The 17,896-nt window shown below is 30.4% G+C and overlaps 2 protein-coding genes across 5 annotated transcripts in view; one reads left to right on the forward strand and one right to left on the reverse strand.

The window, feature by feature from the left end:
* On the reverse strand, window positions 1–14,520 carry LOC130896285 (polyadenylate-binding protein 4-like). Of its 2 annotated transcripts, none has more exons than XM_057804288.1 (5): window positions 13,534–14,520; window positions 8,712–9,278; window positions 5,906–6,607; window positions 1,568–1,804; window positions 1–500 (listed from the first exon to the last, which is right to left on the reverse strand). In XM_057804288.1, exons 1-5 carry the CDS (start codon window positions 13,724–13,726, stop codon window positions 346–348), a joined length of 1,854 nt encoding a protein of 617 aa, XP_057660271.1. In that variant the 5' UTR covers window positions 13,727–14,520; the 3' UTR covers window positions 1–345. The 2 variants fall into 2 exon arrangements, with proteins under 2 accessions (XP_057660271.1, XP_057660264.1); XM_057804281.1 differs by having other exon boundaries at window positions 5,876–6,607; window positions 13,534–14,030.
* The window catches only part of LOC130896270 (SAFB-like transcription modulator), a 14,141-nt gene continuing 10,515 nt past the window's right edge, over window positions 14,271–17,896 (forward strand). Inside the window, exons 1-4 of one of the 3 annotated variants that reach the window (XM_057804252.1) lie at window positions 14,271–14,367; window positions 14,441–14,617; window positions 15,288–15,360; window positions 16,757–16,932. In XM_057804252.1, coding sequence (XP_057660235.1) covers window positions 14,495–14,617; window positions 15,288–15,360; window positions 16,757–16,932 — 372 coding nt within the window. In that variant the 5' untranslated portion in view covers window positions 14,271–14,367; window positions 14,441–14,494. Of the gene's footprint in view, window positions 14,618–15,287; window positions 15,361–16,756; window positions 16,933–17,896 lie in introns of all 3 variants that reach the window. The other 2 variants (XM_057804261.1, XM_057804269.1) reach the window with 2 other exon arrangements.

Raw genomic sequence — 17,896 nt, forward strand, 5'->3', positions numbered from 1 at the left:
TTAAATTGAAGAGATAAATGTATTTGTATAATTTTATAAAGATTTTAAAATTAAACCGCTTTTGATAAAATAGCTTATCTATCAGTCTAATACAATTAACAATATCACAATATCTGAATTGTATTCATTGATATATAAAATTTCAACATCCCGTTTGAATAATATAATATACATATAAATTTCATTGCTTTAAAAGAACATGTTAATTCCCGATTTTCAATTTTAATGGGCGAATTGAAATCAATCATAATGAATCAAATAAAATAATTAAAAAAACAAAGATTGAGACGTAATATTAGTTTCTATTTTTTTATTTCCAGATGCTGTTGGTTAATGTAGAAAAGTTTAATCTTTTTTAATTGGGGCAGTGGTTTGTTTGGCTTGATGGGCCTCTAAAACAGCGACTGCTTCTTCAACTTTGTTCTTCAATAACTCCTGATGTTCCAGCATGTGTAACAGTTCGGGATTATCAATCTCCAGCAACATACCAGTTATTTTACCTGTGAACAAAAATTTGAATTTCATCTATGTATGAGTTTTTTATTTTGAAATAAACCTAACCCAACCAATTGTAGGAAACCACTTTCTGTTAACATTTATAGCAGTATAGTCCGATGTTTACCCTATTCTAGCTGAAATTAATATTTTTGATAAAGCTTGCTATTAAAGTGACAAATAAAAAATCACTAATAAATCATTTGCTACGGTCTCTGAAGAAAATGCTTACAAGCAAAGAAACAAGAAACATTGCCCTTCCTAATATATACGTTCACTTGATGTTTTTTCAACTAGAAATATTTAATGATAAGTGAATATTTATCTCGAAAGATAATGGACGAAAGAGGACCGAAAAATAATCGGAATTATTTTTAAAAAAATATTTACTTTCAATTTTTTTCACAAAACTACTATTACCCTTCAAAATAGTTTCTATTACAACTAATACATTTATCCCACTCATACTTTCACTGTTTGAAACATTCTGTGCAATCATATGTAGAGATTGCTGGCAGTTCCATCCTCGTTTGTATCTTTTTTTTGATTTCGACCATGTTGTGAAATCGATGTTTTTTATGTCTCTTTTCATGCGTGGAAATAAGTCACTCGGGGCCAGGGCAAGCAAGTAAGATGTGTGGAACAATGTGACAAAGCCATAGGCAAAATCTGTTGAATGGAAATATATGTAGAACCAGCTTCTTGTCTTCCACAAATAGAGTCTGATAAACACTGTTGCGCAACAAACAACGAGGTTTGTTATCAATCGACATGACGCTATTTTTAAGTTGTGAATAGCACTCGTTCACTTGGGTTATTACTATAGCATCACCTTTGTAACTTACGTTAAACATGAAAACAGTTCCACCAGTCTTTTTGCCAAGTAGAAAATAACATTTCACAGCTGCACGTTGTTAACTTGGCGTCATAACAAACGAACAAGACAGCATTACTGCCCACATTAATTTTATTCAGGTTATTTTTAGGTCCCAGTAGTATATTAGAAAATACAGCAAACATAATGTTGAAATATGGACAATATTTATATTGAAAAAATACTAATGCTCATTACCTGCCAAATCAGAATACATAGTGTGAATAAGCGGATACAATCTCTCTCCCAACATTTGCTTCTGTTCTTGTGGTGGAGCGGAGGCCAACATGGTAGTAGTAAGTGGTTCTTGACCCTGGATAAGTACAGCTTGCACAGGTGTGGATGGTCCTTGTAGATTTATCCCTTGTGGCGGGTTTCTTATACTGGAAGTGTACTTGAAGTTTGCTGTTCGATTACCAGGTGTGTTTCCAACACCTACAAAATTATTTGTTAACCTTTACTTAACTATAACTTACTTAATTATTCGCAGACGGCTATACCATCATTTCTCGATTTAATTACATATTTGTCGCATATTTTTTAGATAAAAATGTTTGGTATAGCCTTATTATTTTTTATTCAATACAATGCACATTATTAGTAAGAAGAGAATTATTGAATAAAAAATATCAGTTTTTATTTGAAAACAATATACAAGGTGTAATGTAGGTAATGTCTAGAGCCCATAGTACATCCATAAATAGTAGTACTTCTTGATGCACACTTTTCTCTATAGCTGAATCCTATTTTATGTTCCTTCCCCCTTTCTCCTTCAGGTCTTATCAGATTCTTTCTGTACCCATTGTTTCCATTTTTTCTGTCTCCTGATAATCTTTTTGTTAGAATCATGTTTTTTCTTTCCTTATTTCCTATTTCCCTTATTTGGTCCATCCACTTTCTAGCATATGCTTTTCTTCACATTACTTCCCGCCTTCCCTCTATCAGATTAAATTGTCAGGGAATGTCCATACCAATTTAACTATGTTCTCTAATATTGACTCTTGTTCAGTTATTTGTCTTATCTCTCCATTTCTTCAATTATCTCACTTCGTTTTTCCCTTATCTGGTGTTTCATTTCAATTGTATTCATCTTGTCTTCATAATTCTTTTTCCACGTCCAATTTTCGATTGTTACTATTGGTTTCGTTATTGTATTGTGGATCTTTATTTCCACTCCCATGTCAAGATCTCTTGTATTTTATTCTTTTTGTTTTGATCCTGTTGTTTACAAATTATAATCAGTTGGTTGGGTTTTCGAGAAGTCACTTTCATGTTCATGTTTTTTTTTATTTCTTTCAGTCCATATACTCACTAGCTTATGTGCACTGTTCCAAATGTTCATATTTTAGTAGTGATTATAATACATAAGAAAAATCATATCACATCTGACCCATATTTTTGAACGCAGCTAAACACCATCAGTTTATATTTGTTCAATTATTACAGGAACACCTTTTTTGCGCAGATAAGTCTGACGATACGGTAGGTGGTGACATCAAATTCATTCGGACTTATAATTTTTTCCAAAATCAAAATAGATATTTGAAAAATAAGATCCTAATCCATTCTTCAAAGTGTTGTATCTCCCTTCTCCATTTCCAGGAAAAATGATATTTCTATTTTATTTTTGGAAGTACTAACGCATTTAGGCATTAATGTGCGTAATTCTGGACCACCTTGTATATCACTTAATTGAAATCGATGTAGATGAGGCATGTCTTAATGGAATAAAATAAATTGATGACTATGATTACAATACTTTTTATATTGCCAGATTTAGACCTTTGCTTTTTTGGCACGGTTTTCTTCATCACCTGTTACAATGATCGAATTACACTTTCTTGGCGCTCGCGGCAAAGTTCTAAAAATTGCTCACAACATTCTACTCGACGCTGCTGAGACCTCGAGGCACTCACCTTGCACTAATTTTTGTCATATTAAATGCTCATGTAGGATCTTTAGAACACTTGTTTTGAAACTGCCGGTCGGTACTACAATTTTTTTTTGTTTTTAGGCGCCAACAATATCTCAACTAATTTAATGTTTACTGGAATAGTCGCAGAAACTCCCGCTCGTGGGTCATCTAATGATCCTCATCTCCAGCGAAACAAGTTAAGACAAATTTTAAATTGATGAAAATGATGGGACACAAATCACCATAAACAAGCCTACATTCTGTTTTTAATTTATGTTGATGTTGATCCTTCTTCAGTCAAACTCAATTTGGTACATTTTTCTAGTTAACTGAGTGGTCGTTCAAGTCATGCTATAAAGAAATTAATCGAAGCAGCAAGTTGAAACTTTATGTAAAGCTAATTAAGAGTAGCCATTGACGCGTTAATGAAGATTTTTGCGAACGCACTACATATAAGTATATAAAAACAATTTGCGACTCTCAACCCAAAAAAACTGTGTGGTAAGCTCTAATCCCAAAGTACAATGCGGTAGGCGACGAACTAGGTACGTTTGTGACACTTGCACCCTTAAGCATATATTAAATATTAGGGACTACTTTGAACTGTACCATTTACTACATTATAAAATCTAATTTGTTCGACTTGTATCTAAATTTATTTAATATGATTAGTTGTCATTAAGATAATGTTTGGTTGTATTTATGTTCCTTCCTCCTCAGGATTCATCATTTTTGAAAACGTTTTTATTTAGCGATCTACAAGTTTTCTTCTTTTTATAATGGTAGCCAATTATTATGTTTAATTTGAATGAAAATCTGTGAAAAAATATTTTTTTAAAAATATCCCATTTTTGCTTTTTTTTTCTAAAACAACAGAAAAATTTTAACAATTTCATTTTGATTCATACCAAGTGTATCTACTACGCAATTGTTATGCATTTTAACAAATTCCCATATAAAAAATTCCTAGTAGATAGATGAGTAGATAAAATAATAGTCCAAGTACATTCTAATCACAACAGAACATAGGGGCCATCCATAAAGTACGTCACACATTAATGGGGAGGGAGGGTATCACCGAAGTGTGACATCGTGTGACAAGGGGCACGGGGGGGTCAATAGTTTTGTGACGTCACATGTTAAAATTTAAAATACTAAAACGCAAAGTTTGGATGTGAACTGAAAATTTAAAAAATTTTATGAAATGTTGGACGTTATGTTGATTTTATTAGATTATTATTTAATAAAAATAAGTAAAAAATGATGATAGCTGTTTTCTCTCGATTATTTTTAATTACATTAATTTAAAAAATGTGTGACGGCACATCAGGAGGGGGGGGAGTTATAAAAATGTGACAACCTGTGACAAGGACGAGGGGAGGGGTTCAAAAGTCCTAAAATCCGTGTGACGTACTTTATGGATGGCCCTATATACACACTATATATATATATATATATATATATATATATATATATATATATATATATATATATATATATATATAGATTGATAAGTGATAGCTAGAATCTGAGGCAATAAGCCTCATGTTGAAAAACAAATGTTAAGTTATGTATCATGAATTTTCATAACAAAAAATTTAAAACCATAAATTTGACAAAATATGCCGTAAAATTTGAAAAATATGTCCAAATACGCGGGCCGCCGTTAAATGTGGAAAAACATCTAAAAAGCCTAAAATGCATTTTGCATATAATCTGAGCCTTAATAAATCATAACTTTACATAAAATTCTAAAGAAAATTTGAAAGGTGTGCTATAAAATAGTGTTGTTGACAACTGTTATTACTTTATGTATGCTATGTGCTGACAAGCCATGCATTAACATTGATTTTGGACTTTTTAAAAATTATCATTGTACAATGTATATTCAGAGCAGGTATACACTAACATAGTTTTTTCAAACTAAATAAATAAAGTGTAATAAAAGCTTAGAGAAACATTGGCTGTTCTCAGTAGAAAGCAAAAGCAACAATTAAAATAAGTACAAGATCAGATATCAGATAATATAACATGTCAAGCCTAATATCTGCACAAGTAAGTGTCAGGCTTTTTTGTTGGTTCTTTGATCACTCTAAAAACAAAATATAATACAAAAATTAGCATATCAGTAGGAATCTGAAATTGAGAACTTCAATAATTCTTTTCCATACTTCATTCTGTGATTTAAATATTCTAGAAATGTTTCATAAAAAGTTATTTTAAATTGTTGATAATATTTGTTTGTTAGAAAATTGAAGATTTTCTAAGATTCAGATGGAAACTAATTGAAATAATACCATATAAAAATGAATTTCATAAACTTTCTTATGTTTCAATACATGAGATAAATTAATTAAATTAGGTTTCAAATGTAAAAACCTCAGAAGTATGAATTTATGCTTATTTTAATTAACAATGGTGGTTGAAACTAGATTTGTTAATCACAAACATACATACACTAACAAACAAACATCAAAGCAAAGTGAAAAAAATAATTGTAATGTAACTGACGAAAAGATTGACTAATTTTTTTGCTGAAATTAAGCTAGTTGCCAACAAACCAAATCTGAATACCACAACCCACCCATTACCTTGCCCAACAAGCGGACGGCTTTGCATACTTGGTGGTTGTTGTCCAGTGATAGGTCTAGGTACGTTGATGTTGTTGCGCATTGCTGTGGATTGATTTGGTGGACGAGCAGCAGCTCTGTATGTATTAGGCATTCCAGTATATGGTGAAGCTCCACCTTGATTACTTGGTCTTATGGGTGTTTGAGCGGGCCATCTGGGGCTAGCTCGAATTTGAGTCATTTGTGCTGGTCCATAGAAGCGCTGGTTGGTTGGAACAGTAGGAACAAAGTAACCGCTGGACGCTCCTGGTTGAATGAATTGACCCATCTGGTGCATTCGCATATTTGCCATACGTTGCATGTATTGAGAAGTTAAATGAGCTTTACGATCTTCTTTGCGCTGAGCTAAGGCAACATACAAAGGTTTGGTACCGACGATTCTACCGTTCATTTCAGTTACCGCTTTTGTAGCTTCTTCTGGAGAAGAGAAGCATACGAAACCAAAACCTTTACTTCTACCTTCTTCCAACATTACTTTTGCTGATGTTATGGTTCCAAATGGTGCAAATTCTTTGCGAAGGCGTTCATCGTCGATAGTATCATCCAAGTTTTTAACGTAGAGATTTACACCCTGGTACCGATTGAGTCTCTCCAATTTCAAAGCTTCAAAACGACGTTTCAATTCTTGTTGTCGCTCAGTTTTTTTTTGAGCCCTTCCGACATATAAAATTTTTCCTTCTATCAGCTCCTTACCTGAAAAAAAAATAAAAAGTGGTTATCACATGAAATTTATTTAAAAAAATTGGGACAGATTGGATGTAATTAATTTTCTTCAAGAAAACAAATAATAATTGAGTCAAATTCTTTAATTTACTACTAAAAAATTCGAAAGCACACTAAATAAAACAAACCATACACTTTTTTGAAGATGTATCAACAAATTTTTTCTTCAGAAACTACACACCAAGAGTTGATAATTGTGACTATACTTCAAATATGATTCACGAGCCGTAGCAAATGTTATAGAATTTATCTTTAAGTACCTATATAAATAGAGCCAAAACACCAATTTCAAAAATTCTCAATAAGTCATAGAATGTAAGAAGTACTGTAATACAGTTTGTTAAAGCCATAGAAATTGTTGCATCCCTGACGGATTATAGGGCCTCAAAGGAGGGCCCAAAATTTCGAAAAAAATTAACTTCATTGCAACCAGATAAGGGCATTAGGTAATTGTAAGTGGAATGCAATCAAATCATTCTAGGAAAATAATTAGGGGTGACCTAAACTTAAAATTTTTATCTGCCAGTTGATTAAAAAAAAGTTATCTTCATGCCATGGATAATTTAATTCTAAACCTTTTTTCACTTGTAATTTCAGTCTATTTTAAAAGAAAATATTATTTGCACCTAGCGTTAGTTATGAATTTTATTTCAGATGTAACAATTAATAGATACATTTCAATAAGAACAATTTTGTGGAAAAATAAATTAATAATATTGTAAAAAGAAGATGAACATTTATAAAATTTAAATAAATTGCTGAAAATGATCATCACTTTCTCTTAGACACAAAATTATTCTTTGCCATAAATTTAATTCGACACTGGCCAGTAGCTGATGATGAAAAGTCTCTTACATTTACACTAAAATGAGGTGATGCTCCAAATAATGATCGATAAAGCCGACCCAAACATTAATCTCTGAGCCAAGTTTTGAGGTAACAACTCTTGCACTTTTTGGGCATGATATGGATGAAGTGAATTACATCTAATAATTCTTTGCACACATGATCATTATACGCCACTATGTCTAGATAAAGTTTCAAAATCAATGGTATCCAAAATAAGTTCTTCATTTCATATATTCATTTGAACAGTTTGACGTTCTCGATCAACACTATAAAACTTTTCTGTTTCTCTAGCCCGTCTTTAAACATTAGGAACTACTTGATTAGAAAACCTCCCCGGATATTCTCCTAGGCTTCTTCCGCGGCTTCCTTCACAACTAAAACCGATAATATATCCACTTGTTCGCTAAATGAGAATTTTCCACTCATCTAATTTTTTTTACATACACGAGGCTAAATCTATTGCACTCGAGTAGTTCGAGTGGTGTCTGCTGTGTTGAGATGCCTGTGAATATTGATCTTCAAATTCTCTAGGTTGTAGTTTGCAGGAAAGACGTGCCTTGGTACAGGATTACACAGGCTTGCACTTCTCCAAAGAAAGGAGTCCTGATAAATTGACGTTCTAGGCATCTGCAACGAACTCGGTGTTCATGAGCCACGCCCGCCTATCGAGGAAGTCTTTCAAAAACTGCTTTAGGTGGTATTATATTGGATAGCTCGGAAGAGCATTTGCCGTAATAGTATCGGTAAAGCAAAGTCAGGTCGGCGACCAGCTGTGGACCAGCTATAAATCGAATTGCTTTTTTCTGTATTGAATCGAGCTTCTTCAGAGTATGCTTGGGAGCCGAGCTCCAAATGTGCGACCATTACTCCAAAGATTGACGAATATGGGCCTTGAAGAGAATCATAAGCTTTTTGGTCTTAAAGAGAGCTCGAAGTTTTTGTGAAGCTGCCTTAATTAATGTGTAAATTTTTAGCAAAGTTTTTTGTAACTTTTTAAATAATATTGTAGAAAACATCTGTTTATACAATTTCTTCATGAAAATGACAAAGTTTCATGAAAAATTAGGATGGTAAAATGTTCTACGTATGGAGGCAAATTCCCCTCACATTTTGGGTTCCTCTATAAGCCTCTGCTCTGTCGGTTTTTATGTGAGATACCTAGTATACTAAATTTGATTTTTTTGTAACACTTCTTATATCAAAAAATTAGAATCCATATACTCACCATTTAAGGCATCAACTGCAGTTTCTGCTGCTTCTGTACTTTCAAATGCAACAAAACCAAATCCTTTTGATTTGCCATCATCTTTACTCATTATTTTAGAGCTCGTTATTTTACCATATTTTTCAAACATAGAACGCAATTCTTCTTCAGATAAATCTTCCCCGAAGTTCTTAACATAAACGTTAGTGAACAATTTTGCTTTCTCCCCAAGTTCCTTTTCTCTTTCTTTGCGGGGAATGAATCGGCCTACATATACTTTCTTACCATTCAGCAACATACCATTTACTTTTTCAATGGACTTATTTGCAGATTCTTCGGTTTCGAAGTGAACGAATCCGTAGCCTTTACTCGCGCTGTTTTCATCCTGAGCCACTTTACAGCTGAGGATATTGCCAAATGCTGAAAAAGTATCGTACATAGCTTTATTATCAATAGAGCGGTCCAGATTTTTAATAAAAACATTTCCAACGCCAGATTTTCGCAAGGAAGGGTCTCGTTGGGACCACATGATTCGAATGGGCCTGCCTTTTATCAAGTCAAAATTCATAGTATCCAGAGCGCGCTCCGCTGAAATGAAAAAAATAGCATATGTAAATAAAATGAGAAGTTACTTACATTATTTAATGGGAAATTATGGTGAAAAATTATAATAAAATAATTATTTGTATATTACAACAAACAATTTGCTGTAATTATAGATTCCGATGTATTTTGTCATTTTTTTTTTCTTTTTGAAACTGCAATCTGAAATTATGACTAACATTGAATTTTTTTAAAATTTGTTTTTCAAAATCTAAAAAATATGTCTAGACTACACTAAAATTATTTAAATTACGTTTTCAATAATACAATAATCATTTTGAATAATATACCTTGTTTCTCAAAGCAGACATTTCCGAAGTAATTTCAGTGTTGGATACTGATAGATTGACAATCCATAGAATGGTTGTTTTAAAATACGTGCTCATTAGTGAGCATCTGTCAGGGTATAATTTGGTAACACTTTTGTGAGATGTAATCCGATTAGTGAGTGACGTTTTACATTGACTAATATATTTTTTTGGTAAGGTTTAAACAAGAAATTTCATTAATTTGTAATTTTTATATTGTCGTTTGAAGGTTCTGGAAAGTATTAAAGGAGTAAGATTTATAGATAGGTAAGATATTATTGTTAGATATAATATGTTCTGCTTTATGTCAATATTAATATAAGGAGTATCATATAGAATTCGTTTCAAAAGATATAAAGGATATGAGTTTTCGTGGAAAAGTTTGTACAATTTTTTTCGCTTCGGTCGTTTCTGTCAAATATGTTAGCAAATCGAGGATAAATTTTATCAGTTATCATTTTCCCTTATTCTAAATCCATTAATCAATATTTCAATTTTGGAAAACAACAGGACTGTGACCGTCCCCTATCTGAATGAGGTCCATTAATTGGACCGCATTTTTATTTCTTGGCTCCGTCTCCATCTCTTTCCTCGACTGAAAATAAGTTAAAAGATCGTAAATTTTCTTCCAACGAGGAGGTCTGGTTTGCAGAGCAAGAAGAAACATTTTTTTTGAAAGGTCTAGAAACGTTGCAGGTTCGCTGTAATAAATGTATCCAATTAAGAGGAGAATATGTTGAATAATGAAATATTTTCACATTGAAAATTTGTTTGGTTCTACAGTAATTTTTCAATATATCGTCGTACATTGCCAATTATTTGTTAACTCAAGAAACCCAAAATAAATTTACATGAAGTATTAAATAATTATTCACTGAGAAACTGCCTCACTGTTATCACTAGAAAAAGAAACGATTATCAGTTCAATTCTCTCAATTCCATCTTCTTTTATGACATGTGCAACACAATTTAGCAGTGAATATTTGTCACATTTTCTAAAGCTTGCATTCAGTTCAGATCGAACCATATTCATAGTAAACTGTATATTTTTAAATTTTAATCATTTTTGTATGTCTTTTTTAATATAGATGTTGAAATTTTTTACTCTACGGCTGTGCATTGTCCATTACAATTACACCAACGTCTGGTGATTTTTTTTTAGAAATTCAGAAAACTAGTTTCCTTTTTTTACTTTCAAATATTAGCAATGCATTTTTAACAAATCTATGTTCAGATCCCGCATAAAGGATTATTAAACGTTTGCCTTTTTAGATGGATTTTTCACACCTGTAGACAATCTTTAAAAAAATATGACTTTTATCTTGAATAGAGGTGTGTATCCATATTTTAGAATTTGTATGACCTTCATTTAACCAAATTTCATCAAGGTAATTAGGTAATTTCTTCTTCATCTCACAATATCGTTGCTTTCTATCAAAATACTCTTTCTATTTCTTTTTAATTATTAAAAAAGGAGCTTCCAATTCATATAAAAATTAGTATAATTTGTGGCTTACTTAAAATTTATTTCTTTCATAACTTTATATAATGACAAAGAGAAATTTGTGTTAAGTCCGGGCATTTTTTATTTCAGCTACAATTTTATTCAAAATTTGTATTTTATTTAAAAAAAAAACTACGAACAATGCGTCGAATTATATTTTTTGTTGTATAATCGAAGGTTTCTTCAATTCCTGGAAACCTCCTCGATGATTAGAAGAGAAAATTATTCCAGTGTTTCTATATTCTTTAATAATTCGAAAGTCGATCTAGCAACTCCTAGAAAATAAAATTTGTATCTTTTAATTCAATACAAAAGTGATACAAAAGTGCTATTTTCGATGAATTGCCCGATGTTTTTAAAATTTGAAACACGATGGCATTCACCTTTTTCTCTGATCCATCATTTGATATTTGTTTATACTAATTCATAATGTTTTGCTTCACTATAGCTGATAAGTGCCCTAAAAATACAGAGCTCCTTTTTTTAGAGGGCGAATGATGTCTGCTAGTATTTGAAATGCTCTCTGAGTTCATTTTCAAATCAGTCCTGACGAGAACTGTTTTCATATTTTAATAAAAGAATACTAAGAGACCCAGATAGAACAAAATGAACATAATATATGTCAAATGTGCTGTGTAAAACCAGTTGCGATTTGACCAATCAGGAATCTACAGTTCAAATTTAAGTTTTGTTTAGAAACAGGATATAGTTCAACAACAGTAAAAAGTAAGACCGCATACAACAAGAATGAAGACTGAAAAACTACGCCAGTACCAGAACCTACACATTCTCCAGATTATCCTCTCTCTGATTATTCTTAGTTTCAAAACCAAAACCTTTTAAGTATTTTAGTTTTTCGAAAGCCTATTTAAAATGCACATCACAGCAATATTCATTTTAAGAAATATTATAGAAGAATATTTGCAAATGATTTTGAAATATGGAGCTTAAAGCCATTTACTATTTTTTGATATCATCTATAATATTTATAATAATGGACTCTGTCACAAAATTTAATTTTAAGTTTTTCGAAAGCCTATTTAAAATGCACATCACAGCAGTTGCTTATAAAACGTTTCCACTTTGAAACACCAGCTATAAAATATGAAGGACCATTTTCTTTTTTTTATCCTGAATTGTGGACCAATTTAATATTAGCTGTATCATGTATAGAAATAGGACCTGTTACACTATTGAAATAACATGTTAACCTTGGAATTCTTATGCAACTTACTTAAACAATTTCATTAACCTTGTGACTAGTATTGATTGCAGAATTATCCATATTGCCCATTAAACTTTAATGAAGTGAAAAATCTAACCTTCTCAAGCACATGAGTAATTATAAGGTTAAAAAGTAGATTAATTAAATAATTACACCTTATTATTTCTGACTAACCCGAGAAGTGAAATTTCATTTGTTTTACTTTCATATTCGCCGTTTGAATTTTAAATTGAATGTATAAATTCCTTGAACAATCTGTTTGGTATTAAGAAATTGGACAAATTTAAGTCTTCAGTCTTCTTAATAGTTTGATATTTGTAATAAAGTTTTATGGTAAAACCAATCATAAAATTATTTCAAACAGACAGAAAAATACTTTGGAGAAGTAGTGTATTCATTTTCCAAATCTATCTAATTCAAATACCAAATAAACAATTAATAAGCAATTATCCACATTTACACTAAAAAATTTGAAATCAGTTCAGAAATGATTTTATCATATCTATTAATATAAACTTTAATTTGTCATTAGAAAAACTAGTTTCATTTATAACAAATTATACTAAAAATTGAGTTCAAGAATATGAGTGAAACCTGCTTATAGAATAAAAAACAAGAACCAATAAAAAGAATACTGAAATTTATTTTTTTGGTAATCTCCTGAAATTGAGAGTCTGATAAGCAATTTAGAAAGCAAATATTTTTTATGTTGATGTTATATTGAAAAGCATCTTCATTAACTTCAGTCACACATGTTCCTTTGATAGACTACTTCCAGATTCACTATACCTAATAACTTTGATAACTAGTTGGAGATTGAAAAAATCCCCATGAAGATGGAAAAACATAGAATTAGATAAATTGAACATCTATTTTTTTTGAAATCAAATACATTCAGTTTGGTAATGTTAAAATAGATGCAACCAAAGGTGTTAATTAAATGAAAAAAAATCAAATCAGAATAATTATTATTCTATTAACAGTAGTTTATCACTTATTTAAGATTAACGATATAACGTATTTTCCAAGAATTTATAAAGATTAGAGCTAATTTATTAACAAGTATCTGATTATAATACAGTAAATACTCCATGATTTTTAATAATTGCAAAAACATTTCATTTTTTTGTTTTGCGATGCGAATTTAACATGCATATATACATACATAAACGCTTTCCATATGGAAGTTTAAAATTTACTCACCATCACCAGGTTGCTGGAAGTTCACATAAGCATAACCTAAAGATCTACGAGTAATCAAGTCTCTGCAAACGCGAATTGAGAGAACGGGACCAGCTGATGAAAATTTTTCAAAAAGCATGGCTTCAGTAATATCAGAGTGCAAATCCCCGACGTACAAAGACGCCATGGGGTAATTAGGAGCGCCTGGATTCATTCTGTTTATTTTACTTTTTTATAATATTTTACGATTTTTTTGGTTTTTTGAAATATTTTTTATATTTTTTTGTATTTTAAAATTATTATTTCACAATTTTCTGTGGGTTGTGAAACAACACAACACCACTCACATTCAAACACTAACTCAAAACGAAATGAATGTATATAGTCTACTTATTTATATATTATCCGGAAGTGACGTCTAACGAACTATAGCACAAAACCATAGAACTGACTTTCCTCTTACCAACAAAACTCACGGAAACTAGATAAGTTTGGAGTAGAAAATGTTGTGTTAGTGTGAACCGGAAATGATGTAATTACTGTGCATATTGGAGCGAATAATTCAAAATAATATTTTCCGTATCTGTTCGATTAAGTTAATTTCGGATGTAAAATCGATTTCATAACTATGGGTCAAAATAATACAAAATCATATTTCTCTGAGTGTCCTGAGGTTATTTTAGCTATTTATTAATTGTAATTATTAATCTCTCATCTTTTTTTCTAAAGCAATGGATCTGGAATTGAAATTCAAATCGACCTAAGAGGTAGATGATAATCGAGAGCTCTCTTCGTTCGTTTCAGTTCATTCACATATCGTCCCTTCCACTTGGCGTCTTGTTTCTTGTTAATCAGGTACGGGGAAGCCATATTCGTTTGCTTCCAAAATCGTTGTGTATAGTATCAATAGTAAATTTGTTTTTTATAGAATTTTAATTGCTTGGAATTTATAAAACCACACTAAGACTTCTTCACACACAAAATGTCAGACAATGATAGTAAAAAACTGTCTGGCCTAAGAGTAATAGATTTAAAGATAGAATTGGAGAAAAGAGGTCTCGACAAAAATGGCACCAAGCAAGTTTTAGTGGAAAGGTTGTCAAAGGTGAGTTTAGTAAAATTAATTTTCTAAAATCCTTTTCCAAGAATAAATATTGTTATATCCTATCAACTAAATATTGTATTGAAAATTTTTAATTAAATTAATTTATTCTTATCACCAACGGGTTAAGCGTCAAACATGTGTGTTATGTATAGATTTGTTTTTCTTATTTAAAAATTTTCTCAACGATCATAGGTCTATAAGTTGAAAGTGACATGCTAGCCGCCAATTATTATTATATGAATCAATGGTGGTAGAAGAGCAGCATTTTGATGTTGACAAACCTGCTTGGTTGTGTAACAAATAGAAAAGTTTATGATGAAAGGACTCCAAACACAAAACCTTTCTCTAAAAAAACAATATAAAAGTTATGAGTGTTTGAACATGGAAATATCACAAACAAGTTGATATAATGCACAGTTATGCTGTCTGACTCTTGAGTCAAATACAAAATACTTCTTAAATTCATTAGTAGATTAGGTTGAGTTTAGTAAGAATAATTGAAATAGCCACTACATCACTCGAGGGCGTGGTCCCTATTATCAGCTTAAGAAAATTTAGGAAGATCAACTCCTCAACCATTCATATCCATCTCTAATTAAAGAAATTATTGCACATTATTGTAATCATTTGATCAATTTTTTTAAATAACTAAAATAATTCTTATTTTTAGGCAATCTCTGATGAAGGTTTTGATCCCGAAACATATGTATTTGATGATTCTGAGAAGAAAAAAGATTCAACTCGTAAGTATTATATATTAGTAAATAGGTAGAAAGACTGACTCAATGACACATTTATAGTTTTTATTGTTGGCAATTTAAATGAAATGTTTACAAAAAAATTTATATAGGTTTGTTGAAATCTACATGTCCTTGTCCAATTTTAATATGTAGTCAAGATGAACAGTCTTTACAGGAATATTTAGTGTTCATTAAAAAAAAATATTTGATTATACACATTGAAATTTTTTTTATAAATATGTTAATTTTCTGGAGGAATATAGCTGTTCCTGTGAATCACTATTAACTATGGCAATAAGATAATTTTGTCTTTCAAAACTTTGTCATAAAAAATAGAACTGCACAACACTGCCAGATGCTTGATATTTTCTTCAATTGCATTTCACATAACTATGAAATGTTTCAAAATTACATTGAGGTTTTTCTTCTATTATTGTTACATTTTATGTTTCTAAGGGTAATGACATTACTATATTTTTGTTTTAATCATGTGAAAAGTAAATTATGCTAGTATTTCATGCATGATTATAGAAATTAGAGTACTTCTTCATTTAATGAATAATAAGGTAGACTCTTTGAATGGGCGAATTGAAAACCTTATTTTTCAAATATCTGCCAAACGATTTTGTTTGAGTTTATGTTTTGGGTAATTATAAACATCACAATAATTGATTTCCTGTCACTGCCCACGCCTTCCCATATGAATGCAGGGTATTTTTTTAAGGTAAAATAAGGTTATTGAGGTTACATTCTATGCAACATGAAATTAACCTCATGTCTTATAATCACTGTAATGGCAGTCATGTGTTTGGTAGATATTTGAAAAAATAAGTTCTAAATTCACCCCTGCACAGAGTGTATCTGTTTTCCTATTCAGATTTTGAAAAAATGTACATAAAGTAAAAACCTTATTTTTACTTCTAAAATATGTAAAATGCATTTTTAAATTATCTAAAAATATGCATATCAAGTTTCTCATAATACTACAACATGATAGTTATATTTTTTAAAATGCATATTGCTTCAAAATAATTGTGAATAGTGAAGTAAGGAGTAAAAACAAAATAAATAAATGAAATGAAATTATAATTAATTTTGATATTATTACTCAAGTCCAATAGAAGTTGAAAATAGATATCTTCATTTATATTGGAAAAAGGTTAAAAAATTAATTAAAATATTTACTTTTTTTGTGCTTCTTATGTACAATTTATAATCAATTCAAAGCAATATTCATTTTAAGAAATATTATAGAAGAATATTTGCAAATGATTTTGAAATATGGAGCTTAAAGCCATTTACTATTTTTTGATATCATCTATAATATTTATAATAATGGACTCTGTCACAAAATTTAATCATTATTTAGAAATAAATACTATATTCTAATTAAAACTAGGTGTGTCAACTGGAAATGATGAAAAATCAGATAAATGTGATGAGGTAGGGAGAAAATCCGAAGCAGTGAAGAGCAATGATGGTGATGCTGGAAATAAGAAAGATCTGGAACATGAACGACCTGAGTCACCAATTCGTCTTACTTTAGATGATGAAGAAGCTATAAATGAAGTAGAGGTAATTGAGATTTTTGTATTTTGTCATTAATGAAATTGTTTTATTTCACAATTTCAATAACTATGATTGATGTGAAAATTACTTCCCAATACAGAAAACAACGGGTTTTAATGTATAGAGGAGATTTTATTTGTCAATTTTTTTTCCCCTTCAGCTATCTGAAGTATGTTTTGTGGTATTAACAGTGGATGAATCGAAAATTTAAGTGAGAATTATGATGGATTGATTTTATTAAATGCAGTAAACAACAGGCATCTGAATATTTGAGAGAGCAAGTTTATCTATTATTCATGGATTTAGCTTAAGTAGTGTGATCAAGTGGCCTACCAGATCACAATATTTATCTCCAAATTTTTTTTGGGATAAATTAAAACAATGTTTAATGTTTATTCACATGGCTACTATAGAATTACAAATTTTTATGAATGTGCTAAAAATCAATTAACTTTGAGATAGAATTACAGTTGAATAGGTGAGATATATGATAATAGATTTGAATATTAATTAGTTGAAAGAAGTGGATTATTTGAGTCCTAATTACAATAAGATTTGGTAAAAATTGTTTTTCATCTTCTCATTATTTTTAAGTTGTTCTCAAGTTCATTTTGGTAATTTTTTGTTCAGTTTTTAGAATCTACCTCATTTCCAAATTATTCTGGTGGAAACAACTATTTTTTTCTATTTAAATTAGGTCTAGCTGTTCTGTCACAAATAATTTTTTAATAATTTTATAATAATTTTAATTCAATAAATCCACCTTGACCCAACCTTCCTTTTATTTTGTTATTGATCTATTTCGTTTTTAATAACTAGGATATTCAATGAATGGATTGATAATCCAGTGAAACAGTTGAGTTTATTATAATTTTCCGTACTGTTGTATTGAAAATTGCAATAGCTGGAATTAAGTCACTTAGAAATTTTACTTTGAAGTCCTACGCTCCACAATATTCAAATTTTCTAT

This window comes from Diorhabda carinulata, chromosome 1 (assembly GCF_026250575.1).
Source record: "Diorhabda carinulata isolate Delta chromosome 1, icDioCari1.1, whole genome shotgun sequence".
Taxonomy (NCBI): Eukaryota; Metazoa; Arthropoda; class Insecta; order Coleoptera; family Chrysomelidae; genus Diorhabda; species Diorhabda carinulata.

What these genes read in the sequence shown, in the direction of transcription:
- LOC130896285 (XM_057804281.1), bottom strand. Translation starts at nt 13,726, where the DNA reads ATGAATCCAGGCGCTCCTAATTACCCCATGGCGTCTTTGTACGTCGGG. An exon ending in CCGTCCGCTTGTTGGGCAAG is followed by an intron (nt 1,805 to 5,875) that starts GTAATGGGTGGG and finishes ATAATTTTGTAG; the next exon opens with GTGTTGGAAACACACCTGGT. An exon ending in TATGTATTCTGATTTGGCAG is followed by an intron (nt 501 to 1,567) that starts GTAATGAGCATT and finishes TTTTGTTCACAG; the next exon opens with GTAAAATAACTGGTATGTTG.